This window comes from Xenopus laevis, chromosome 9_10L, assembly GCF_017654675.1.
Source record: "Xenopus laevis strain J_2021 chromosome 9_10L, Xenopus_laevis_v10.1, whole genome shotgun sequence".
Lineage (NCBI taxonomy): Eukaryota > Metazoa > Chordata > Amphibia > Anura > Pipidae > Xenopus > Xenopus laevis.
Genome location: NC_054387.1, coordinates 79,471,524 through 79,498,772, shown reverse-complemented (window position 1 = coordinate 79,498,772; position 27,249 = coordinate 79,471,524). Strand labels below are relative to the sequence as shown.

The 27,249-nt window shown below is 36.4% G+C and overlaps 1 protein-coding gene across 3 annotated transcripts in view; it reads left to right on the top strand.

Annotated features, from left to right (window-relative positions):
- Window positions 1-27,249, top strand: part of LOC108701391 (titin) — a 234,891-nt gene that overhangs the window by 161,357 nt on the left and 46,285 nt on the right. For all 3 annotated transcript variants that reach the window (XM_041576219.1, XM_041576221.1, XM_041576220.1), the window contains 51 exons: window positions 34-333; window positions 808-1,104; window positions 1,199-1,483; window positions 1,595-1,888; window positions 2,222-2,521; window positions 2,617-2,925; window positions 3,023-3,213; window positions 3,498-3,927; window positions 4,074-4,382; window positions 4,470-4,618; window positions 5,072-5,104; window positions 5,183-5,312; window positions 5,407-5,706; window positions 5,793-6,110; window positions 6,213-6,509; window positions 6,868-7,167; window positions 7,264-7,578; window positions 7,667-7,815; window positions 8,305-8,455; window positions 8,545-8,826; window positions 8,940-9,242; window positions 9,371-9,673; window positions 9,769-10,050; window positions 10,189-10,488; window positions 10,582-10,884; window positions 10,976-11,284; window positions 11,367-11,648; window positions 12,463-12,762; window positions 12,850-13,143; window positions 13,232-16,198; window positions 16,278-16,598; window positions 16,684-16,968; window positions 17,051-17,350; window positions 18,303-18,605; window positions 18,699-18,974; window positions 19,070-19,369; window positions 19,450-19,752; window positions 19,849-20,148; window positions 20,234-20,521; window positions 20,604-20,900; window positions 21,212-21,514; window positions 21,597-21,902; window positions 22,005-22,292; window positions 22,694-22,984; window positions 24,093-24,380; window positions 24,473-25,063; window positions 25,148-25,252; window positions 25,576-25,773; window positions 25,855-26,151; window positions 26,237-26,824; window positions 26,911-27,213. In XM_041576219.1, coding sequence (XP_041432153.1) covers window positions 34-333; window positions 808-1,104; window positions 1,199-1,483; window positions 1,595-1,888; window positions 2,222-2,521; window positions 2,617-2,925; window positions 3,023-3,213; window positions 3,498-3,927; window positions 4,074-4,382; window positions 4,470-4,618; window positions 5,072-5,104; window positions 5,183-5,312; window positions 5,407-5,706; window positions 5,793-6,110; window positions 6,213-6,509; window positions 6,868-7,167; window positions 7,264-7,578; window positions 7,667-7,815; window positions 8,305-8,455; window positions 8,545-8,826; window positions 8,940-9,242; window positions 9,371-9,673; window positions 9,769-10,050; window positions 10,189-10,488; window positions 10,582-10,884; window positions 10,976-11,284; window positions 11,367-11,648; window positions 12,463-12,762; window positions 12,850-13,143; window positions 13,232-16,198; window positions 16,278-16,598; window positions 16,684-16,968; window positions 17,051-17,350; window positions 18,303-18,605; window positions 18,699-18,974; window positions 19,070-19,369; window positions 19,450-19,752; window positions 19,849-20,148; window positions 20,234-20,521; window positions 20,604-20,900; window positions 21,212-21,514; window positions 21,597-21,902; window positions 22,005-22,292; window positions 22,694-22,984; window positions 24,093-24,380; window positions 24,473-25,063; window positions 25,148-25,252; window positions 25,576-25,773; window positions 25,855-26,151; window positions 26,237-26,824; window positions 26,911-27,213 — 17,313 coding nt within the window. The remainder of the gene's footprint in view (window positions 1-33; window positions 334-807; window positions 1,105-1,198; window positions 1,484-1,594; window positions 1,889-2,221; window positions 2,522-2,616; window positions 2,926-3,022; window positions 3,214-3,497; window positions 3,928-4,073; window positions 4,383-4,469; window positions 4,619-5,071; window positions 5,105-5,182; window positions 5,313-5,406; window positions 5,707-5,792; window positions 6,111-6,212; window positions 6,510-6,867; window positions 7,168-7,263; window positions 7,579-7,666; window positions 7,816-8,304; window positions 8,456-8,544; window positions 8,827-8,939; window positions 9,243-9,370; window positions 9,674-9,768; window positions 10,051-10,188; window positions 10,489-10,581; window positions 10,885-10,975; window positions 11,285-11,366; window positions 11,649-12,462; window positions 12,763-12,849; window positions 13,144-13,231; window positions 16,199-16,277; window positions 16,599-16,683; window positions 16,969-17,050; window positions 17,351-18,302; window positions 18,606-18,698; window positions 18,975-19,069; window positions 19,370-19,449; window positions 19,753-19,848; window positions 20,149-20,233; window positions 20,522-20,603; window positions 20,901-21,211; window positions 21,515-21,596; window positions 21,903-22,004; window positions 22,293-22,693; window positions 22,985-24,092; window positions 24,381-24,472; window positions 25,064-25,147; window positions 25,253-25,575; window positions 25,774-25,854; window positions 26,152-26,236; window positions 26,825-26,910; window positions 27,214-27,249) is intronic.

The window sequence follows — 27,249 nt, the reverse complement described above, 5'->3', positions numbered from 1 at the left end:
AAATCAAATAATATTGTTATTGCATTTTTGCAGCTCCTCCTGAGGCACCAGAAAAGCCTGAAGTTGAAGATGTTACAAGCAACAGCATGTTGGTTAAGTGGAAAGAACCAAAAGACAATGGCAGTCCAATTTTAGGTTACTGGATTGAAAAGCGTGAAGTAAACAGCACTCACTGGGCCCGTGTTAACCGAAACCTTCTCAATTCACTTGAAGTTCGAGCTGATGGTCTTTTAGAAGGGCTCACCTACATCTTTAGAGTTTGTGCAGAGAATGCAGGAGGTCCTGGGAAGTTCAGTGTACCATCTGATCCCAAGACAGCGCAGGATCCTATATGTAAGTGCAAAATCAATATATATTTAATGGTGTGATTCATCTTCAAATAGATTTTTAAGTTGATATAAATATTTATATTCTGAAACAATTTGTCAGTTGGTCTTTATTTTTATGTTTTTTCCATTACCTAGCTTTTTGTTCGGCAACTTACCCGTTTGGTATTTCAGTGGCTATGTGGTTGCTAGGGTTTGATTTACACTTTCAACCAGGAAATAATTTGAATTAGAGGCTAGAATATGAATAGGAGAAGGACTGGATAGGAAGATAAGTAATTAAAAGTAACAAGAACAAGTTGTAGCCTCAGACAGCAATAGTTTTTGTCTGCTGGGATCAGTGACATTCATCTGAAAGCCAGAAGGAGGCAGAAAATGAAGGCAAATGATTAAAAAACTATAAAAACAATGAATATAAGACAGATTGCAAAGTTGCTAGAAATAGTTAATACAAATCATTTTTTGTAATTTTTCCTATAAGTGCCTCCTGGACCACCAATTCCAAGAGTAATTGATACAAGCTCATCTGCTATTGAAATGGAATGGGATCCTCCTCTTTATAATGGCGGTGGAGACATTAGCGGTTACTATGTTGACAAACAATTAATGGGAACAAATGAGTGGTCCCGCTGCACAGAGAAGCCCATTAAGATTCGCAAATACACTGTTAAAGGAATTAGAGAAGGAGCTGATTATAAAATTCGAGTGATTGCCATGAATGCTGCTGGTGAGGGACCTCCGGGTGTAACCGAGCCTGTCACAGTTCTAGAACCTCAAGGTATTCTTTTAAATTAACTTTAAATAACATTACTTATATTATTATGCTAACTAGTCATATACTCAACATTTTTTTTTATTTTGTTTCCTCTAAGAACCCCCAATTGTGGAATTGGACCTGTCTGTAAGAGATGGTATCCAAATTCTAGCTGGGCAAACTCTTAAAATACCTGCAAAAGTATATGGACGCCCTGCACCTACAATACAATGGTCCATAGAAGAAGGAGAACTAAACAAAGAGAAGGCTGAAATTATAAATGTTGGAAATTCATCTGAACTGGTCATTGTAAATGCAGAGAGAAAAGATCATGGAAGATATATAATAACTGCAACAAATGAGAGTGGAACCAAGTCTGCAGCAACACGAGTAGAGATATTTGGTAAGTAAAACGAGAGCTGATTTGTCTCAATAAAATATACAGCATAATTTTTTGTTGTAGAAATGCAAAAGAAACACATTTAATTGTTCTACTAAATGTATACTTTTTCAGATGTTCCTGGTCCAGTTCTTGACCTAAAGCCAGTCGTTGTTAACAGAAAGATGGCTTTGCTCAACTGGTCTGATCCAGATGATGATGGTGGAAGTGACATCACAGGCTTTATAATAGAAAGGAAAGATGCAAAAGCACACATATGGAGGCAGCCAATAGAGACAGAAAGATCTAAATGTGATATTGTTGGCCTTCTGGAAGGACAAGAATACATGTTCCGTGTCATTTGTAAAAACAAATTTGGCTCTGGGCCACCTGTTGATTTGGGACCGATTCTTGCAGTTGATCCAAAAGGTAAAATTAATATAGAATGGGAATTTAATTTTAATATTTACTTGTAAGTGTGTACAAATAGCATATAATATTTATACCTAGAGCACTTTTAAGTCCTAAGGAAAAAAGAAGTGTGTTATTATCAGTTTTTGTGGTTCTACTATTCTGTGAAGTCTTAGTTAATATTTGTAATAATTAAAATTATAAAAACTATAAAGTTGCATATCGTCCCTTGTAAACAATCTATAAAATAGCAGCAAACTATTCGCACCAGTTATACATCAGATTTTAAATATTTTATGTATGCAAACAAAAAGAATATTAGGGTTTAAAAGACTTCTAATTTTTTTTCAGGTCCTCCTGGTTCACCTGAGAGATTTACTTATTCAGAAAGAACAAAATCATCAATTACACTGGACTGGAAGCCTCCACGTAATGATGGTGGAAGCCCTATTACAGGGTATATCATAGAAAAGAGACGCCATGATGCTACTGAATATGAAAGGTGCAATAAGAGACTCTGCCCAGGAACATCTTTCTTAGTGGACAATCTTGCAGAGCTGCACATGTATGAATTCCGTGCTAGAGCTGTAAATGAAATTGGTGAAAGTGAGCCATCACTTCCTCTTAATGTGGTTATCCAAGATGATGAAGGTATATTTTTCAGTGAAATGCATAATAGAAAAAACATTGTCCAAATCTTAATATTTTTGTATGTTTACTTAATACTTTTACTTTCTTGCTTTTAGTTCCTCCCACAGTTACACTGAAACTGACTGTAAGAGGAGACACAATCAAAGTTAAGGCTGGAGAACCAGTTAATATTCCAGCAGAGATAACTGGTCTACCAATGCCTAAGATTGAGTGGTCCAAAAATGAGGTTTTGATTGACAAATCAACACCAGCTTTAAAAATTTCCAAAGAGGAAACAACCAGAACGGATGCAAAAACAAAAGTAAGCATTCCCAATGTACAGAGGAGCGATAAGGGATCCTACACGGTGACAGCTTCTAACCGCCTTGGAACTGCATACCGCACTGTAAACGTGGAAGTATTTGGTAAGTAACATAAAACTGATATTTCTTGTGAAAAGCATTTTTTACAGTTCTACATGGTTATACATATTGCTGTTTGGTTATAATTTTTTTTTAACAGATCGCCCTGCACCACCAAGAAACCTCACTGTTACTGACATCAAAGCTGAATCATGCTACTTGATTTGGGATGCACCTCTTGATAATGGTGGAAGTGAAATTACCAACTATATAATTGACCAACGAGATGCAAGTAAAAAGAAGTCTGACTGGGAAGAAGTCTCCAACATTGTAGTTGATAGAAGATATGGGGTGAGATGATTTTCTATATTCATGGTGGTCCTTTTACCTTAACATTTTAATTCATATTATCCATTTTGTCCAGTGTTATTATAATTCAGTTTCAGCATAAAGAGTATTTATCTATTGTAACTAAAAAGTGGTCACTATGTGTAGCATTTGTACAGGTTAATTTTTTCCGTTATATTTGACATAATATATGCATATGCTTCTTAGACTTTTAGATGTATATTTTTATTTTAAAAGGATAAAGATTGGTAAACTAAATAAATATTAATTTTATTGTGTTTACTTAGATCTGGAAACTAACAACTAATGGAGAATATCAGTTCAGAGTCAGAGCTGTTAACAAATTTGGTACTAGTGATGACTGCCTTTCTGACAAAGTTGTCATAAAAGATCCATTTGGCCTTCCTGGTGCTCCAAAGAAACCAAAGGTTTCAGACTGTACTCGATCATCAATGTTAGTATCCTGGGAACCTCCACTGGATAATGGTGGATCTCCAATTACTGGCTATTGGCTTGAGAAAAGAGAAGTCGGTGGTGTATACTGGGGACGTGTTAATCGAGCTCCAGTTACTAAACCAGCTGTAAAAGGACTGGAGTTTAATGTGCTCCGATTAATTGAAGGTGTGGAATATCAGTTTAGAGTTATGGCTGTCAATGCTGCAGGAGTTGGGCCTCCCAGTGAACCATCAGATCCTGCTCTGGCAGTAGATCCTATCTGTAAGTAATACTTTCATTATGGATTTTGTTTCTTGATTGGTCTCAATATTAATTTGTCATCACCTGTATTTTTTTCAAGGGAGCACTATTTATACTAGAATATTGTCTTTATGAAACGTAATTTAAAAACATCTTTCATTTAATAGATGTTCCTGGTGCCCCATCATGTCCAGAAGTTAAAGACAAAACCAAATCAAGTATGACTCTAGCATGGAAACGACCAGAGAAAGATGGAGGTAGCCCAATTAAAGGATACATTGTTGAAATGCAGGAAGAAGGAACTTCAGATTGGAAAAAAGTTAATGAACCTGATAAATTGTTCCCTACTTGCGAGTGTGTTGTACCAAATCTTAAGGAACTCAGAAAATATAGGTTCAGAGTTAAAGCAGTCAACTCTGCTGGAGAATCAGAGCCTAGTCCTGGCACAGGGGAAATACTTGCCAAAGAAATTCAAGGTAAGAAAATTACATTTCAAATAACAACTAATGTAGGGCATTCAGATGTACAAGTAAACTTTTTTTCTTCATCTATCAAACCTGTAGAGGAGCCTGATATATCAATAGACCTAAAAGGTCAAGACCTTTTGAATTGTCGTGCTGGTGCCACAATTAAGATAATAGCTTTGATTAGTGGTCGCCCAGTCCCCAAAGCTTCCTGGGAATTTGATGGAACAGCAAAGAAAGAGATGAAGGTAAGATAAAATGTTCTTGTAAAAATACTGATATTTGCACACTAAAATGCACAGACGCACAGTAAATTGAAGTAAAAGAATCAAGCTTTAAATGTATATACACACACCCAAATATATAAACACAAATATAAACATGTTAATAGTTGTAAAAATGTGACTTTACTTAGCCATACATTAGCAATACAACTGTGCATTGTAGTATTAATAATTTTCTGTAGATAAAAATGAAAAGTCAATTTAAATCCATATCAGTTGTGTTGTTATTGGGTCGATTGTAAAAGATAAACATTATTAACTAAATGTCTATAAATTGTTTTATTCATCCAGGACATAGTATTAGCAGCGATCAGCATAATATTTTCAAAATTATTTAGCAGAGCAAGTTGTGTTTAGACTTCTAGATATTATTTACCAAAGAAAATAAACATTGCTTGACTTTTGTATTTCTTTTAGGATCAAGTCCATAATGTTCCTGTAGATTCACAGGTATTTAAAATATCATTATATCAATTTTTAAATATTCCTTATAACCTTAAAGGCCTAAAAAGTTTTATTCCATTCCAGGTTGAGTCTACTGACGGTACTTCAGTTGTCGTAATTCCTACATGTAATAGAGGCCACACTGGAAGATACAGCATTACAGCCAAAAACAAAGCAGGACAGAAAACTGTGAACGTGAGAGTAAATGTTTTAGGTAAGATCGAATATCTGAAAATATGTATGCACTCAACTAAATAACAATAATCATTACACCAAAGTTACCTTGCTAAATACTTTTCATTCTACAGATGCACCTGGGCCAATAAAAGATCTCAAAGTAAGTGATATAACTAGGTCAACTGCCAAACTTTCATGGAAAGCACCAGACAATGATGGTGGTGATAGAATTAAAAACTACATTATTGAGAAGAAGACTGTTGAAGGAAAATCATGGGGGAAGGTGACAGCTGATTGTGCAGGCACATCCTACACAGTACCTGATCTTCTTGATGGACAAGAATATTTCTTCAGGGTAACTGCAGAAAACAGATTTGGCACTGGGCCTCCAGTTGCAACCATCCAAAGGACAAAAGCAAGAGATCCAATACGTATGTTTCTTTTAGATTCATTTTTGGTGTTGTCTTGAGGGCTGTAAAATACAAGAATGTTGTGTTGAATGTAATTTTTTTTATAGATCCTCCAGAACCACCAACTAGGCTGAAAGTTGGTCTTATAACCAAGAATTCAGTGGCATTGACATGGAGACCACCTAAAAATGATGGTGGAGCACCTGTAACTCATTATATTATAGAACGTTTAGTCTGGGATCCTAGTGGTGAAGGAAAAGAGGCTTGGAAACAATGTAATAAACGTGATGTAGAGGAGACAAAGTTTACTGTTGAAGACCTGAAAGAAGGTGGTCAATATGAATTCCGTGTCAGAGCTGTCAATGAGGCAGGAACTAGCAAGCCATCTACAACTGTTGGCCCAGTCCTTGTGAAAGACCAGACATGTAAGTACTAAAATAACTGCTTCTTCAAACAATTTTACTAATTTAATTTTTACTGATTATTTTCTTATTGATTATATAATTATCTGTTCTACTGTTTATTAGGTCCACCATGTATTGAACTTAAGGAATTTTTAGAAGAAGAAGAAGGAACAGATATAAGCATTGTAGCAAAAGTAAAAGGTGTTCCATTCCCTACTCTGAAATGGTTTAAAGCCTCCCCTCAGAAGCCTGATGACAAAACACCTGTACAGTATGACCAACATGTCAATAAAGTTGTTGGAGAAGAATCCTGCACTTTGTTCATTGCACAGTCTCGAAGAAATGATACTGCTTTGTATACTTTGACAGCTGAAAATAATCTTGGAACTGATTCAAAGGAAATGCGACTTAATGTTCTAGGTATATGTTTATTTTAATTTTGTGTATATAAATCTATTGAATTACTTTCACAAATATACAGTCTATACATCTTAAATATAAACCATAACATATCACAAGTTTAATTTTCTAGATATTTTATACTGTTATACATTTGCATTTACAATTTATTAGTTTTCTATTTGTACAATCTACACAACTTTTGCTTCATTACTGAATAGCAACATAGCAAATGAAAAATGAAAAAAAAAATGTATCACAGATGAGCAGTGATATGATTGTTTATAACTATAAGAAAATGTCTAATGATAGAAAAGTCAAAGCAGCACTTCTTCAAAAAAGCTTTCTATAATTAGAGCACCTTCCTTTTATCAATTAGGACGGCCTGGACCACCAGTAGGACCAATTCAATTTGAATCAATAACAGCAGAAAACATGACCTTAACTTGGCTTCCACCAAAGGATGATGGGGGCTCCAAAATAACAAATTATGTTATTGAAAAACGAGAAGCAAACAGAAAATTATGGTCACCTGTGACCAAAGAAGCTAAAGAATGTATCTACACAATACCAAAGTTAATAGAAGGCCATGACTATGTTTTCCGCATCATGGCACAAAATAAATATGGTGTTGGTCTGCCACTTGACAGTGAACCAGAGACTGCAAGAAATCTGTACAGTAAGTCTGATATTCCTACTAAGCAAATATTTTTTCAATTCTACTTTATTAAAAAAAGATACATATATATATGCATTTTATCTTTTTGATGAATAGCTGTTCCTGGACAATGTGAAAAACCATCTGTTAGTAGTGTAACACGTGATTCTATGACTGTAAATTGGGAAGAGCCTGAATATGATGGAGGTTCACCAGTGACAGGATACTGGCTGGAATTAAAGGAAACCACTGGAAAGAGATGGAAGAGAGTAAACCGTGACCCAATCAAAATCATGCCCCTTGGTGTTTCCTATCAAGTTACAGGCCTTATTGAAGGTTCTGATTACCAGTACCGTGTGTTGGCAATCAATGCAGCTGGTGTTGGTCCTCCAAGTCAACCCTCTGACCCAGTATTTGCTAGAGACCCAATATGTAAGTAAACTATATGACCACTGTTTAAACAATATTATTTTGAGGTAATATAAAGTATAATAATTCCAACTGGTTATCTCTTTCATAGCTCCTCCTGGGCCACCAATACCAAAAGTTACAGACTGGACAAAGTCATCAGCAGACTTAGAATGGATTCCACCATCTAAAGATGGAGGATCTCCCATCACTGGATATTTTGTTGAATACAAAGAAGAAGGCAAAGAGGAATGGGAAAAGGTTGGCAACAATTATCCAATGCATGGATATATAAACATTTGCAATTAGAGTTGTAGCTTATACGTTGAAACTTAAAGGTATACCATCATACAGAAATGATTGTATATAGTTGTCATTCTTTAACTATTTCTAATAAATTGCTTGATTCTCAGCTATAAAGTATGGCATAATAAGAAAAATCCCTATTCAAGCAGAATAGGAACTTTTGGTAAAGTTTTTTTTCAAAAGTAAATCACTTTTTTACAAAAGGCATGCAACTTATCTAAGCACTACACATTATTTTCAGGCACACAAATATAAATGATATTATATGTTGGTATTATCCCCCTAAATTGTAGGCAACAATAGTCATTGACTTATGTAAGAGACAAGTAAAATTCACCAGCTAAACTAACACCAAAATTATCAATGTGTTTATTCATTGCTAGAAATACAGTGCATTGCAAAATATGTCCTAATAAAATATATTTTCTTACGGTTATCTTTTAGGCAAAAGATAAAGAAGTACGAGGTACTAAGTTTGTTGTACCTGGATTAAAAGAAGGAAGCTTCTACAGATTTAGAGTTAGAGCAGTTAATGCTGCTGGAGTTGGTGAACCCGGTGATGTAACTGATGTTATTGAAGCCAAAGACAGAACAGGTATATACCATGAATCTTGAAATTCTATGTTTTTATACCATTTTGCTTGAAAAAGCTATAATGCTGATTTTTTTTTTTTGCTCTTACAGTATTGCCAGACATTCAACTTGATGCTAGTGTAAAAGAGCGGATTGTTGTCCATGCTGGAGGAGTTATTCGTATAATTGCTTATGTCTCTGGAAAGCCAGCACCAGAAATTACCTGGAGTAGAGATGAAAAGGCCTTACCACCAGAGGCTACCATTGAAACAACCGCCATTAGCTCCTCATTGGTTATTAAGAAATGCCAAAGGACACATCAGGGCATGTATACACTGGTTGCAAAGAATGCAGGTGGCGAAAGAAGGAAGACAATTATTGTTGATGTTCTAGGTACAGTAAACATGTACAGTAAACAAATATTTTTTAAGAGTATGTGTATGACAGATTAATTTAGATATTGAATATTCATCAGCATTCATAAATACTATTTTGATCATTTGTAGATGTTCCTGGGCCAGTTAGTTTGCCATTCCAGACTGAGAACTTAACTAGTGACTCATGCAAACTAACCTGGTTCTCACCAGAGGATGATGGAGGCTCAGCTATAACTAACTACATAATTGAAAAAAGGGAGGCTGATCGCAGAGGTTGGACTCCAGTGACATATACAGTTACAAGACAAAATGCAACTGTTCAAGGATTAATAGAAGGCGTAGCCTACTTTTTCCGTATTGCAGCTGAAAATACTATTGGCATGGGACCATTTGTTGAGACTGCAAATGAGCTTGTTATTAGAGAACCAATATGTAAGTTTAATCTTAATTGAAGTTTTTTCTTAAACATTTCATATATCCTTCCTTATACAATGTTGTATAAGGAAAGTGTAGTTTTGTACACTTTTACATGAGATATTAACATTCTTGGCATGTTACAGCTGTACCAGAGCGTCCAGAAGACCTCCAAGTAACAGCAGTCACCAAAGAATCTGTAAGCCTTAGCTGGAAGCCACCTAAATACAATGGAGGATCTGATATTACAATGTATGTACTTGAATGTCGTTTGATTGGAAAAGACAAATTTTACAGAGCTACAAAAGAAAAACTACTTAACAGAACATACACTCATGACGGTTTAAAAGAAGGTGACACTTATGAATATCGTGTCAGTGCAGTTAATATTGTTGGACAAGGAAAACCATCATTCTGCACAAAACCAATTACTTGCAAGGATGAACTAGGTATGTGCTTTATCAGTATTTATTAGATAAAGTTATAATCTTCCAAATTTATCTTTATGAATTTATAGTAATATTTATCTCTCCGTTTACTTTAGCTCCACCCACTATTGAACTTGATTTTAGAGACAAGCTGACTGTAAGAGTTGGAGAATGTTTCAGTATGAATGGCAAATACACAGGAAAGCCAGCACCAAAGGTCTACTGGTTGAAAGATGAAATAACAGTTAAAGAAAGCGATCGCACAAAGATTAAAACCACAGCAAACACTCTGTGTCTTGGTATACTTAAATCAGTACGAGACGATTCAGGAAGATATTGTGTGGTTGTAGAGAACAGCACAGGATCACGAAAAGGCATCTGTGATGTGACAGTTGTTGGTAAGTTAATACTGAACATTGTGAATAAGAATGTTGCTTTGCTGGGGATTTTATTATCAGTACCAAAATTAAATGTGATGTCACATTAATGTATATGAGAAGTAAATTGTTTTATTGTTGTTTTTCCACTCAAAACAGATCGACCGTCACCTCCAGTTGGTCCTGTTATTTTTGACGAAGTCCATAAGGACCACATGGTTGTTTCCTGGAAGCCCCCACTTGATGATGGAGGCAGTCAAATTACTAATTATGTAGTTGAAAAGAAGGACACTAACAGAGATCTCTGGATGCCAGTGACATCAGCAACTACAAAAACAACCAGCAAAGTTCCCAAAATTATTGAAGGAAGGGAATACATTATTCGTATTTGTGCAGAAAATATGTATGGCATAAGCGATCCACTATTGTCTGATGAAATGAAAGCAAAGGACCGATTCAGTAAGTAACACCCATCAGTGTAATCCATTTAACTGTAAAGGTAGTTTAAATTGATTACCATCATATTATTATATTCATGTAATCCATTAACAGGAGTACCTGAGGCACCAGAGCAGCCAATTGTTAAAGATATAACTAAAAATTCAGCAGTGGTTACATGGAACAGACCACGGGATGGAGGAAAGCCCATATTTGCCTATATTTTGGAGAAGAGAGAAACCATGTCTAACCGATGGGCAAAAGTCTCCAAAGAACCAATTTATCCAGACACACAGTATAAAGTAACTGAACTACTTGAAGGTTGTGAATATGAGTTCAGAGTATCAGCAGAAAATGAAATTGGAGTGGGTGATGCTAGCCCACCATCAAAACCATTCTTTGCTAAAGATCCCATAGGTATGGAAATCCTTATCTCCCTCTTACACTATAATGTATCAAAAACAATGTTCTCAGATCATTAACTAATTTAATTTTACTTTGCCTACAGTCAAACCAAGCCCACCAGTCAATCCAGAAGCAGTTGACAAAACCAAAAATTCTGTTGATTTATCTTGGCATCCCCCAAGGCATGATGGTGGAGGAAAAATTATTGGTTATCTTGTTGAGTATCAAAAGGTTGGAGAGGAAGAATGGAAAAAATCTAACTTTGCTCCTGATGGCTGTCCTGACACAAAACATAAAGTCATTGGCCTTACTGAAGGTGATACATATAAGTTCAGAATAATGGCTGTGAATGCTGCTGGCGAATCTGAACCAGCCTATGTCAGGGATCCAGTACAAGCAAAAGACAGGCTTGGTAAGTTTTGACTTTTTTACAAATGGCATAGTTTGTCTAACAGCCCATGTAATAAAAAATTAAAATATAATTTTCTCCATAGAACCTCCTGAATTATTACTTGATGCAAATATGGCAAGAGAGCAACTGATTAAAGCTGGAAATACTCTTACACTTAGTGCAGTGATCAAAGGAATGCCATTCCCCAAGGTTTCATGGAAAAAACAAGATAAAGAGGTGTCAACAAAGGCAGATATTTCAGTTAGCCCTGTTGGAAGCAAATTGGAAATCCGTAATTGTGCCAAAGAAGATGCTGGAATATACTCTCTAACTGTTGAAAATGAGGCTGGTTCTAAAACAGTGTCAGTTAAAGTAATTGTACTTGGTAAGAATGAGATTTTATTTTAGTAATATAATTATTATTTAGTGATATAAGTATTATTTTCATAACTAAGTGCATAAGGCAAACTAATTTTATAGATGGGAATGGTTTTATATTTATTTTATGTTTTAATAACACAATGATAATTAGCAATATATTTTCAGTTTTGTGACAGATTATTAAAGCACCATTAAAAAAACGTATGATAGGGTTTCATACACATTTAGATGTAATGTAAAATATATACTTACCCTAAACTTATAAAAAAATTAGTTTGCTTGAAAAACTGCTATATAATTAGTTTATATTCATATATATGTATATAATATATAAAACATTATATAATTAACCATTTATAGTACTGCAGACCACTGCTTGGGCATAATTATTGATTTTAAGAAATATAAAAAGAGAAATATTTTGTTATTAGTGGGTTATCTTATGGTAGAATGATTAAAAATAAGCAAAGTTAAAAAATCAGGTTAAAAAAGCATACAGGCAAAGTTGCAATAGCAACCAATCAGATGTTGCTATGGGTTACAAAGACTGTAGCAAACTTTGCCCATTTATTACATGCTAAAATGTGTAAGAACTGTGAAGTGCTATAAGATTACTAGTTCTCAGAATTAATAACCACCATTACCAGGTATATTGGTGGATATAAATTCATAAAACAAGTGACTTTATGGCACTTCACAGTTCTTACAGTTTTAAAAATGTTCTTTGTACTTTGTTCCTAAAAATTATAGATGCTTATGCTAGAAGAAGCCAAAATGTTCATTAGAAGTGTTTATATATTTAATGTTTGTATTTTCAGACAAACCTGGCCCACCAAGAAATCTACTGATAAGTGAGATTAGAAGAGATTCCTGCTACCTTACTTGGAAGGAGCCAGAAGATAATGGTGGTTCAGTCATCACAAACTATATAGTTGAGAAACGAGATGTTGCAAATCCTCGCTGGATACCAGTCTCAACAACATCTAAAAAACACAGCATAATGGCTAGACATCTTTTAGAAGGCACACAATATCTATTCCGTGTTGCTGCAGAAAACCAGTATGGACGTAGCTCCTATATTGAAACACCCAAACCAATCAAGGCAATTGATCCTATCTGTAAGTTTTTGTTATAATATACAGATTTATGTTGCTCACTGTGTAGAAGGCAAGTTGTATTAAATGTGTTTTGGGGTTTTTTCTCAGATCCTCCTGGACCACCAAAGAATCTTCACCATACAGATGTAGACAAAACAGAAGTATCCCTTGCTTGGAACTATCCTGACCGTGATGGTGGTTCTGAAATTACTGGTTTTGTGGTTGATTATCAAGAAGATGGAGCAGATGATTGGATTAACTTTAAAACTGTGTCCATCCCTGAATGTGTTGTCACTGGATTAAAACATGGAAAAATTTACAAGTTCCGAGTAAGGGCCCAAAATGTTGCAGGACTAAGTCGACCTGACACAACAGTACCAATAGAGTGTCAAGAGAAACTTGGTAATTCATTATTTTTTAATCATTTGAATACTAATGCTGAGTGTTGTGTTGGAATCTATAAATATATATCCATTTTTTTTTATTTCAGCTGCACCAAGTATTGAAGTTGATGTTAAGCTGATTGAAGGTCTGGTAGTCAAAGCTGGTACAACTGTAAGACTCCCTGCCATTATGAGAGGCATCCCAGTTCCAACTGCTAAATGGGTTACTGACAGCGCAGAAATTAAATCAGAAGGCAACTATACAATCGATACAGACAGTTACTCAACAGTGCTTACAATAAAGGAATGTACAAGAAAAGATACAGGGGAGTATCTGCTAACAGTGTCAAATGCAGCTGGAAGCAAGACTGTAGCACTTCATCTTACAGTTTTGGATGTCCCTGGACCACCAACAAGTCCATTAAATATTCTGGAAGTTACACCAGAATATATGGTTATCTCTTGGAGACCACCAAAGGATGATGGTGGAAGTGCTGTAATGAACTATATTGTTGAGAAATGTGAAGGAAAGAAAGAAACTTGGGGAATAGTCAGCACTGGAAGCACTCAGACTAAAGCCAAGGTTCCACGTCTTCAAAAAGGTTGTGAATATACATTCCGAGTTAGAGCAGAAAATAAAATGGGTATTGGTAAGCCCCTTGATTCTAAGCCAACTGTTGCCAAGCATATATTCGATCCACCTTCACCACCCGGAAAACCAGCTGTGCTTGATATTACTGAAAATGCTGCCACAGTTACATGGACAATACCAAAATCTGATGGTGGCAGTCCAATCAGTGGATATATTCTTGAGAGGAGAGAAATATCTGGTAAATGGATTAGAGTCAACAAATCACCTGTGCTTGATCTGAAGTTCAGAGCTACTGGTTTATATGAAGGAAACACTTATGAATTCAGAGTCTTTGCAGAGAATATTGCTGGACTAAGTAAGCCATCACCAGTGTCTGATCCAGTAAAAGCCACCCGTCCAATATCACCCCCAGGTCCACCAATAAATCCAAAACTTAAAGACAAGAGTAGAGAAACAGCTGATTTAGTATGGACAAAACCCAATAGAGATGGAGGAAGCCCTATTTTAGGATATGTTGTGGAATGTCAGAAGTCAGGATCAGCACAGTGGAACAGAATCAACAGTGATGAGCTAGTTAAACAATGTGCCTTTAGAGTACCTGGCCTAATAGAAGGAAATGAGTACAGGTTCAGGATTAAAGCTGCAAATATTGTAGGAGAGGGTGAACCAAGAGAACTGCCAGAATCTGTTATTGCAAAGGATATCCTACACCCACCAGAAATTGATCTTGATGTGACCTGCCGTGACCTACTTACTGTAAGAGTTGGCCAAACAATTCACATTTCTGCTCGTGTGAAGGGTAGACCTGACCCAGACATGACATGGTCCAAAGATGGACGAGTAGTTGGTAAAGACAATAGGACTGAGATAACACAGGACTTCCCACATGTTGATATGCAGATAAAATCAGCAACAAGAGCCGATCATGGTAAATACACAATATTGGCAAAGAACACCAGCGGGCAGGCACAAGCTGTAGTTATTGTAAATGTTCTAGACAGACCTGGACCATGTCAGAACCTTAAGATTAGCTATGTTACTAAAGACGCCTGTATGGTGTCTTGGGAGAATCCAGAAGATAATGGTGGGTCAGAAATAACAAATTATATAGTGGAATACCGTGAACCAAATCAAAGAGGATGGTATGTTATTTCTTCAGACCTAACTAAACGTTTAATTAAAGCGTCACTGATTGAAAATCATGAATACTTCTTCAGAGTCTGCTCAGAGAACAAGGTAGGCCCAGGCCCAGTGGTTGAAACTAAAACACCTATTCTGGCTATTAATCCAGTTGATAAGCCAGGTGAACCTGAAAACCTTCATATTGCTGAAGTAGGAAAAACTTTTGTTTATCTGAAATGGCGAAAACCGGATTATGATGGGGGAAGCCCAAATCTGTCTTATCATGTTGAAAAGAAACTTAAAGATTCTGAAGAATGGGAAAGAGTTCATAAAGGCAGCATCAAGGAAACCAGTTACCTAATAGACAAATGTCATGAAAATCAACTGTATCAGTTCAGAGTTCAGACCAAGAATGAAGGAGGTGAGAGTAATTGGGTGAAAACAAGTGAAGTTTTAGTAAAAGAAGAGATTTTGAAACCTGTGCTGGATGTAAAATTAGTTGGAACACTAATCGTGAAGGCTGGTGAGACAATCAGAATTGAAGCTGGAGTAAGAGGAAAACCGCAGCCTGAAATAACCTGGAATAAAGATAAAGATGCCGCAGATCTAAGTAAATCTCCTAGACTTAAAGTTGAGAATGGATCTGATTTCTCAAAGTTTGTTCTTGAAAAATCAAAGAGAACAGATACTGGTAAATATGTTGTCACTGCCACAAATACAGCAGGAAGTTTCTCGGGACATGCCTCTGTCTCAGTTCTTGATGTACCAGGTGCAGTTAGAAACATTAAAATTTCTGATATATCAAGTGATAGATGTACACTTAGCTGGGATTCACCAGAAGATGATGGCGGGTGTGAAATACAAAACTATATTCTGGAAAAATGTGAGAGCAAACGTATGGTTTGGTCCACATACTCTGCCTCTGTTATACTTACTCGTGCACAAGTAACTCGTCTGATAGAAGGAAATGAATACATATTTAGAATTCGAGCAGAAAATAAAATGGGCACTGGTCCACCAACAGAAACCAAACCAATAGTTGCTAGAACACGTTATAACAGACCTGGTCCTCCTGAGCCTCCTGAGGTAACAAAAGTAAGCAAAGAAGAAATGACAGTGGTATGGAATCCACCAGAATATGATGGTGGCAAATCTGTGACTGGATATATTCTAGAGAAGAAAGAAAAGAGGTCCCTGAGATGGGTTCCTGTTACAAAAAGTGCAGTTCCAGAAAGACGCATGAAAGTTGCAAACCTCATCCCTGGACATGAATATCAGTTCCGTGTTAAAGCAGAAAATGAAATAGGACTTGGAGATCCAAGTGGACCATCAAGACCTGTTGTTGCAAAAGATCCTATTGGTAATTAACTTGTTTCAGTTTCATATCAGTTTATAATCTCTGTTTTTACATGCCATAATTCTATTTTTTTTCTTTTTAGAACCACCTGGTCCTCCAACAAATCTAAAGGTGGCAGACAGCACAAAGACTTCAATAACACTGGGATGGGGAAAACCTGTGTATGATGGAGGAGCGCCAATAATTGGGTATATTGTCGAAATGAGGCCCAAGGCTGAACGCAAAGATCCAGAAGAGGGATGGAAGAGATGCAATGTGGCTGCTCAGCTTATCCACACTCAATTTACCGTTGCCAGTCTTATTGATAAAGAAGAATACGAGTTCCGGGTTTCTGCACAAAACCAAGTTGGTATTGGAAGACCTGCTGAACTCAAAGAGGCTGTATCGCCTAAAGAAATACTTGGTAAATATTAATTCATAAAAAATATTTACTGCATCACTAAACAGATATTTTATGTCTAAATTTATCAAACCTTATTTATCCACAGAATCGCCTGAAATTGACTTGGATGCAAGCATGAGAAAGTTGGTCACAGTGAGAGCAGGATGCCCTATCCGCCTATTTGCAGTGGTTAGAGGAAGACCTTCACCTAAAATTACATGGAGAAGAATGGGAATTGACAATGTAGTCAGAAAGGGTCAGGTTGATCTAGTTGACACCATGGCTTTCCTTGTTATCCCTAACTCCACACGTGATGATTCAGGCAAATACTCCTTGTCCCTTGTTAATGCAGCAGGAGAAAAAGCAGTGTTTGTTAATGTGAGGGTGCTTGGTAAGTAACCAAATAGAGCCTTAAAAAAAAAAAAAAATACTGAGTAATTTAAGCATCGTTTAATTGCATTTGTTTTTCCTAGATACCCCTGGGCCAGTGTCAGACTTTACTGTTTCTGATGTCTCAAAAATGTCATGCCAACTTTCATGGGTTCCTCCAGAAAATGATGGTGGAAGTCCTGTTACTCACTATATTTTGGAAAGGCGGGAAGTTGACAGAAAGACTTGGGCTACAGTAATAGCAGATCTGAAGAAAACTAGTTTCAAGGTTGCTAACCTTGTGCCTGGAACTGAATACTTTTTCAGAGTTACTGCTGTAAATGAATATGGCTCAGGTGTTCCTTGTGAGACTCCAAAAACTGTGCTTGCAACAGATCCAATTAGTAAGTATCATGGATTATTTCTATGACTATAAATTTGACTCTTAGGGTCAGATTTATCGAGGGTCTAATTGAAAATTTAAATTTTAAAATTTGAATTTTGAGTTTATTTTAGTGTAATTCGACTAGGGAATAGTCCAAATTCAATTTGAGTAAAAAAATTTGAATTGTGAAATTTATCATGTACTGTTCCTTTAAGAATTCAAATTCAACTATTCACCATCTAAAACCTGCCGAATTGGTGTTTTAGCCTATGGGGGACCTCCTACAATCAATTTAGAGTCATTTGGTGGACTTTTGGAAATCAAATTTTTTTAAAAAAAATTTATTTTTTGGTGAAAAAACTTGAAATGAAATTGATTCGAATTTGATTCGAGTTTGCCGGTCAATCCTATTCACATGAATTTTAAAAATTGGTCAGTTTTTTTTGAATTTTTAGTTTATGGGAGTTTTTATACACTTCCATAAGCTCTAAATTCGACCCATGATAAATCTGCCCCTTAATGTTCATCCCCTTTTAAGTCTTTTATAGGGAAACGTTCTGCAAATCTCACATTCACTTCACATAAAAGAATATTAAATACAGTGAAAGTTCTTGACAACTTAATTGTTTTTCTTTGGTCATAGAATGTGACAAGGAAGAAACTTTGTTTTTCAACATCTAATAAATGTGCCACTCATTGATCACCCTATAGTAAATCCAGCCATATGACACCATATTATTATTATGGCTCTAAACTATCTTATATTTTAAGACCTGCCCATATATCTCCAGAGGAACTCAAACTTCTTTATTTTTTCTCTCAGTGAAACATATGCTTTGAAATCTATGTTGTTTTGATCTTACATTTTAATGTAATTTCTGGGCTACATTAGATAACATTATTTGGCTTGCTTACTGAAATAACAATATATGTATTTATTGCAACAAATATTCAATAATTTATTTTTACAGGTGAGCCTGATCCACCTAAGAAGTTGGATGTTACAGAAATTACAAAGAATAGTGCCACCTTAGCTTGGCTGCCACCACTGAGGGATGGAGGATCCAAAATTGATGGATATGTTATTAGTTATCAAGCTGAAGGACAGCCAGAAAACAACTGGACACAGTATTCTGTTGTTAAGGATTTAAATATTGTGGTTGTTGGTCTTAAGGAAAGCACTAAATACAAATTCAGGGTAGCAGCCAGAAACTCTGTTGGAGCAGGCTTGCCAAGAGAAACCGAAGGCTTATTTGAAATTAAAGAACAACTATGTAAGCAAAATTCAGGAAAGATAAAAAACAATTGTTTTAAACCTTTTTACTTGTCAGAACATTTTATCAAATTTTTATTTGTATTTTTTATAGTGCCACCAAAGATTTTATTGCCTGAACAGATCAGCATAAAAGCAGGGCAAAAACTAAGAATTGAAGCCCATGTGTATGGAAAACCTGCTCCTGTCTCTAAATGGAAGAAAGGAGAAGATGCTGTAATGCCATCAAGTCGTTTAGCAGTGCATAAGTCACAGAACTCAACTGTCCTAATCATTAAAGATGTCACAAGGAAAGATAGCGGATATTATGCTGTTACTGCAGAAAACACCTCTGGTGTTTCTACACAGAAAATCCGTGTAATAGTTATGGGTATGTAAAAAAAATATGCTTTTGAATTCATGTAACAACAAAAATGAGTTATTAACTAATAACATCTTTTTATAAATTATGTTTCTACAAAATAGATATTCCAGGGCCACCAGAACCACCATTTGAAGTTACCGATATTGACTCTGATGCATGCACGTTGTCATGGCACCTGCCTCTTGAAGATGGCGGCAGCAACATTACAAATTATGTTGTTGAAAAGTGTGATGTCAGCAGAGGTGACTGGATAACAGCAGTTTCATCGGTTACCAAGACAAGTTGCCGTGTTGGAAAACTTGTACCAGGACAAGAGTATATATTCCGTGTCCGTTCTGAAAATCGTTTTGGAGTTTCAGAGGCAATTACATCAGAAAAGATGGTGGCCAAATTCCCATTTGGTATGTAAAATTTTAGTAAATGGACATGTTTTCTTTTTTTTCTCTCGAAGTACAAAATATTCATAACATAATCCTTTTAGATGTTCCTGGTGAACCCAAGAATGCACATGTTACCAAAGTCAATAAGGACTGTATATTTGTTGCTTGGGATAGACCTGATAGTGATGGCGGAAGCCCTATTACTGGCTATGTTATTGAACGCAAGGAAAGAAACAGCCTGCTTTGGGTCAAAGCAAATGACACTGCAGTACGCACAACTGAGTATCCTTGTATTGGTATGGTTGAAGGACTAGAATACACATTCAGAATTTCTGCACTAAACAGAGCTGGAGCCAGTAAGCCAAGCAAACCTACAGAATTTGTCACAGCAAGAACACCAGTTGGTAAGTAGTACCTCTTTACTTGAAATATTAAAACATTTTAACAATGTTTTTATCTCTAATGTTTCATGAATTTAACCAACATTCCCTGCTTTTTAGATCCACCTGGTAAGCCTGAAGTTATTGATATCACCAAAAGTTCTGTATCTCTTGTTTGGACCCGACCAAAACATGATGGAGGAAGCAAAATTGTGGGATACTTGGTTGAAGCTTGTAAACTCCCTGGTGAAAAGTGGGTAAAATGCAACACCATAGCATCTCAAATACCAACTGAGGAATACACAGTGGCTGGATTAGAAGAAAATGAGAAATACCAGTTCAGAGCAATTGCAAAAACTGCTATTAACATAAGCAGGCCTTCTGAACCCTCAGATCCAGTCACCATTCAGGCAGAGAATGGTATTATTTTATTTTCTACTGAATAAAGAAATTGAAAAGAAATAAAATATTATTGTTAGTAACAGCACATTATTTCAATTTGCAGTTCCTCCAAAGATTGATCTCAGTATACAAATGAAATCTTTGATCACGGTGAAAGCTGGAGCCAATGTCTGTCTTGATGCTCAAGTTTTTGGTAAACCTATGCCAACTATTGCTTGGAAAAAAGAAGGAGAAGTTATAAAACCAGCTGAGGGCATTAAAATTACAACAAAGAGAAACCTCACCATGCTAGAATTGTTTAGTGTTAATCGCAAAGAAACAGGAGAATACATGATTGTTGCTGAAAACGCAAGTGGTTCGAAATCAGCAACTATTAAACTCAAAGTTCTAGGTAGGACTAGCATTACTTTTTTTACATTTTAAGTTAAGGAATGTGCTAGAAATATAATGGCTTGTATATGCTTTTATTGCAGATAAACCTGGGCCACCTGCTTCTGTTAAAATAAACCACATGTACACTGACCGAGCAATGATTAGCTGGGATCCTCCTCTTGAAGATGGTGGTTCTAACATTACCAATTATGTAATTGACAAACGTGAAACAAGTAGGCCCAACTGGGCACAAGTTACTGCAAATGTACAGGCCACAAGTTGCAGCGTTGAAAAATTGATTGAAGGACATGAATATCAATTCCGTATTTCTGCTGAGAATAAATATGGAGTTGGAGATCCTATTCTGACAGAAACAGTAATTGCCAAAAATCCATATGGTAAGTAGACACACTTTTACCTCTTATTTTTTTGGGGGGGTGGACAGACATATTAAAACAGACATAATTAAAGAGAATGTTATTTCCCAAGACCTCTCTGTCCAGCATAGTGAAATGTAAAATGCAGTTGCAAGTGTACAGTAAATTGCTGCACAGCCAGTGAAATCATGGGCTGTTTTGTAAATCTGCAAATATAAACATCAGACCACCCACCTTCAAATGGTGCAGAAACTTTTTTTCAACACCCAAATGAATAAGCCATTGTATACATTTTAATTCAATGGTCCTTGTTTTACTACATATTTTTTCAGATGTACCCGGCAAATGCGACCCACCAGTAGTTAGTAATATTACCAAGGATCACATGACTGTAAGCTGGAAAGTACCTGCTGATGATGGTGGATCACCCATTACTGGATACATGCTTGAGAAGCGTGACACAAAGGCTTTTGCCTGGTCCAAGGTAAACAGAAAACCCGTAATTGAAAGAACTGTGAAAGCAACTGGACTACAAGAGGGCACTGAGTATGAATACAGAGTGATTGCTCTGAACAAAGCTGGTCCTGGCAAGCCAAGTGACTCATCAAAAGCAGCTACTGCTCTTGACCCTCAATGTAAGTAAATTATACCTTTTGTCCTACAATGCACTTTATCATAATATATTTTTTATTAAATGATTCTTCATTTTTTACACAGATCCACCTGGACCACCTGCTTTCCCCAAGGCAATTGACACAACCAGGAGCAGTATAAGCCTGTCATGGAGCAAGCCAGCATATGATGGCGGAAGCCCAATTTTGGGATATTTGGTTGAAGTGAAAAGAGCTGATGCTGATAACTGGATCCGGTGCAATTTGCCCAAAAATCTTCAAAGCACAAACTACACTGTTACTGGTCTGATGGAAAACACTGAATACCAGTTCCGTGTTTCAGCAGTGAATAAAATTGGATACAGTGACCCCAGTGAAATTCCTGACAAACATACAGCCAAGGATATCTTAAGTACGAGATTTATTGCTATTATTTAATACATTTACTACAGTATTATATTTTTAACAGTTTCTTGATGTAATGGTTTCATGCTCCTTTTCATTTTTACAACAGTTGCTCCAGAGGGTGAACTAGATGCTGATCTAAGAAAAGCTCTTGTGCTTCGGGCTGGTGTAACAATGAGAATTTATGTACCAGTGAGAGGACGTCCAGCACCGAAAATCACCTGGGCTAAAATGAATGCAAATCTGCGAGACAGGATTGGACTTGATATTAAGACCACTGAACATGATACCTTCTTGCGTTGTGAAAATGTAAACAAATATGATGCTGGCAAATATATCTTAACCCTGGAGAACAGCAGTGGCATCAAAACGTATACTATTGTTGTTAAAGTTCTTGGTAAGTCATTTATTATCATAGCCAACTGTTTTATAATCGCCTGCCTTTCTCTGACCCTCTACCTTGCATCATTATTTATTTGTCAAAAATAGATTTCAAAAACCAGACTTGCACTATGTATCACATCAATTTATGATTCCCTGATAAGTAAATAGTAACTAGATATTTATTTTGAATAATCAGTTCTGTATTGCCAAACATTTAGTGATTTAGCAATTCACTTGAACCAGTTTCTCCTGTATACAAGCTTGTAAAATATAGTATAGAGAGGTTTTAACTCACAACCCATCCCTCTAGAATCAGACAGTGTAAGGCAACTCAAACAGGAGTTCCTGAGTAGGACTTATCTCAATTTTAAGAGATATATTTGTTTTACTAAACATATTTTTTTTCAACTACAGATACCCCAGGACCACCAGTTAATCTCATTGTTAAAGAATCCTCTAAAGATTCAGCAATGATTTCATGGGATCCTCCACTTATTGATGGTGGCAGTCCAATTAAAAGCTACATTGTTGAAAAACGAGATGCAGAAAGAAAAGCCTGGTCAGCTGTTTCCACAGACTGTGCCAAAACATCATTCAGAATACCTAATCTTGAGGAAGGCAAATCTTACTTCTTCAGAGTATTAGCAGAAAATGAATATGGCATTGGTGAACCTTGTGAGACACATGATGTTGTTAAAGCTTCTGGTAAGATATTTTTTTTTTGTTTGATGAAAATGTAATTGTTAAAGGCAACATGCATAGTAACACTATGGGGCAGATTTACATAGGGTAGAATATTGAGGGTTAATTAACCCTCGATATTCGACTGCCGAATTTAAATCCTTCGACTTTGAATATCGAAGTCAAAGGATTCACCGCAAATAGTTTGATCGAACGAAAAATCGATTAAATCCTTCGAATCGATCGAACGATTTTTCTTCAACCAAAAAAACATTAGAAAGCCTATGGGGACCTTCCCCATAGGCTAACATTGCACCTCGGTAGGTTTTAGGTGGCAAAGTTTTTTTTAAAGTTCGATTTTTAATTCGAATCGTTTGATTCGAAGTTGTAGTCGAAGTAGCCAATTCGATGGTCGAAGTAGCCAAAAAAATCATTTGAAATTCAAAGTTTTTTTTATTCTATTCCTTCACTCGAGCTAAGTAAATGGGCCCCTAAATATATATACACACACACACACACACTGTATATATATAACCTGCCTAACTGCTAGTTGATCCAGAGGAAGGGAAAAAACCCAATTTAAAGCCTTTCCAGTTTGTCCCAGGGGGGGAAATAACTCTGCATTTATTAACATTGAATCTCATCTGCCACTTAGCTGCCCAGATTGCCAGTTTGTCAAGATCCTGTTGCAAGGATTCCGCATCCTGGATTGAATTAATTGGGCTGGATAATTCTGCAAACATTGATACATTAATTACAATACAATTCAAGTATGCTGGCTCTCATACCAAGATATAGGCACAATGAAGCCCAATACAAGTCAATTGACTTGCAAGTCAATATTTGCTTCAATCTGGACAGCTTCGTAGTATCAAGTCATTAAACTTTTATTGATTTGTAACAATAAATATAGTGATTTGTAATAAAGGTTTGATTACTTGATACTAAAAATGTTTCTTTCCATAGTGAAGTATAGTTTGACTTATCTTTTATATATAATATAAATATATATTTAAACGTAAAGTCTCTTTCCCTATCTATTAATTACATGGTCGGCACCCTATTAGTAGTTACTAAAGACTTGTACTGTTTTAAAATATGAGCTCATCAGTGGTTTTGGTGATCCGTTTAGAAAAACCTGGACCTGTTCTGGATCTTAAAGCACTTGCTGTGTCTAAGTCAGCTTGCACAATTGCATGGAAGAAACCAGTCAGCGATGGTGGTAGCCGTATTATTGGATATCTTGTTGAACATCTGACCACTGGTGACAAGTGGAGAGAAGTAATGAGATCGAAAAATCTACAATATTCCATGAAAGACCTGACTGAAGGACAGGAATATACCTTTAGAGTGTCTTCTCAGAATGATTCAGGCTATAGTTCACCAAGTGAAATAACAGTGGTGGCAAAGGATGATGTTGGTAAGTATTGACTTGATTTCAGTTTTGAAGCAGTTAATGATGTGTAAACACATGGTGATATTAAATATTTTGTGTTTTTACTTATTTTATAGTCCCACCAAACATGGATTTGAGAGATTTGCCAGATTTATGTTACCTTGCAAAAGAGGGAAGCAGTTTCAGACTCAAAATCCCAATCAGTGGCAAACCTGCACCTTCAGTTACTTGGAAGAAAGGTGAAGATAAAATAATCACTGAAAGTGGAAGAGTAACTGCTGAATCTTCTGCAGTAAATACAGTTTTGACAGTGCGTGACTGCCAAAAAGATGATGCAGCAAAATACACAATAACATTGAAAAATCCTGCTGGGGTTAAGGAATCTGTAGTATTTGTCAAAGTTGTTGGAAAGCCAGGTATTCCAACTGGTCCTGTAAAGTTTGATGAGGTAACCGCAGATGCCATAACACTTATCTGGGCACCACCCAAAGATGATGGTGGATCTGAAGTCACCAATTACATCCTGGAAAAGAGGGACTCTGTGACCAATAAATGGGTGACCTGTGCTTCAGCTGTTCAAAAGACCTCATTTAGAGTTACAAGACTCCATGAAGGTACCGAGTATATCTTTAAAGTTAGTGCAGAAAATAAGTATGGAGTTGGAGAAGGCCTTAAATCAGAGTCGGTCATTGCAAGGCATCCATTTGGTAAGTACAGTTTAGCCTTATTTAATATTTTTACAGGCATATTTGTAATCTTTAATTACTTATATGTGTGAATGTGCCCATTAGATGTACCTGATGCCCCTCCGCCTCCAAAGATAATGGCCATGTTGCATGATTCTGCAACTTTAACTTGGGTGGATCCAAGAAAGACCGGTGGCTCACCAATAACAGGTATACAAATGAATATATATTTTCTATAAAATAAAATTACCTCTCCAATCTTTGGTACATTGCCATGTAAACAAGTATAGCATCTGTTATCCCAGAAACACATTACCATGAAAGCAGTGAATGTCCCACAGACTCCATTCAAAAAATGTAAAACATATTGCTTTTTTCTCTGTAATAATAAAATTGCATCTTGTACTTGATCTCAGCTAAGATATAATTAAACCTTATTGGAGGCAAAACAATCTTAATGAGTTTATTTAGGCTCTCTACTGTACTTTATGGGCATATACATTGTGCTGTACTATTTTGCCTTTGTTTTTAAGGTTACCATGTTGAGTACAAAGAAAGAAACAGCCTGCTTTGGAAGAGGTTGAGTGCAACACCATTGAGAATGAAGGATTGCAGAGTTCCAGGATTAACTGAAGGACTTGAGTATGAATTCAGAGTCATGGCCATCAACCTTGCAGGAATTGGTAAACCAAGTCTACCAACAGAGCCAGCTGTGGCCCTTGATCCAATTGGTAAGTAAAGTTACTGAAGTAATTTGAATTAATGCTACATTGTTACAAAAAAAGTAATATTAACTGTATTGTTATTTTTAGATCCTCCTGGAAAACCCGAGGTCATTAGTGTGACTAGGAGCTCAGCAACTCTTATTTGGACAGAGCCAAAATATGATGGTGGTCATAAACTTGTTGGATATATTGTTGAAAAACGTGATTTGCCAGCAAAGACCTGGATGAAGGCTAACCATATTAATGTCCAGGAGTGTGCCTTTACTGTAAATGATCTCATTGAAGGTGGAAAATATGAATTCAGAATAAAGGCTAAAAATACTGCAGGAGCAATAAGTCCTCCATCAGAGACAACAGGAACAGTCGTATGCAAAGATGAGTATGGTATGTATCAAAACCCTTTCTTTCACTGTATTCATGTGATATCCCTGATCAGTGCCTTACTTTCTGAACTTGTTTATTATTACAGAGGCACCCACTATTACTCTTGATCAAGCTGTAAAAGATGGCTTAACTGTTAAGGCAGGAGATACCATTGTCATGACTGCTACAAGCATCCTTGGCAAGCCACCTCCAACGTCTGTTTGGTCCAAAGCAGGAAAGGACTTTAAACCATCTGATATTGTACAGATTGAAACAGGACCAACATCTTCCACTCTTTCTGTTAAATATGCATCCCGTAAAGATTCTGGGGAATATACTATTACTGCCAGCAATCCTTTTGGCACCAAGGAAGAACATGTACATGTCAAAGTTTTAGATGTGCCTGGACCCCCTGGGCCTATTGAAGTGAGCAACGTATCTTCAGAAAAAGCAACACTTAACTGGACACCTCCAGCTGAAGATGGTGGGTCCCCCATTACATCATATATTTTGGAAAAGAGAGAAACCAGCCGTTTGCTCTGGACCTTGGTAGCTGAAAATATACAGTCTTGTAGGCATGTTGTCAGCAAGCTGATCCAAGGAAATGAATACATCTTCCGTGTCTCTGCTGTAAATAATTTTGGTGTGGGTGAACCTATACAATCTGATCCAGTCAAGATGGTGGATAGCTATGGTAAGCATTACCCCCTTTACATCTGATCTAATCTAATTTATGGTATATTAACATGTGCACTTTAACTTATCACTGTATTTTAACAGGCCCCCCAGGTCCTCCTGGAAAACCAGAAGCAACAAATGTAACAAGCACAACTGTAACCATTTCTTGGAAACGTCCAGCTGATGATGGTGGCAGTGAAATCACTGGTTACTATGTTGAAAGAAAAGAAAAGAAAGGACTGCGATGGGTTAGAGCATCAAAGAAGCCCATTTCTGACCTTAGACTGAAAGTTACTGGACTAACAGATGGATATGAGTATGAATTCCGAGTGAGTGCAGAAAATAAAGCAGGAGTTGGACCTCCCAGTGAAAGCTCTTTGCCAGTTTTAACAAAGGATGTAGCATGTAAGTCTGTGTCTATAGAGCTGTATGATAAATATT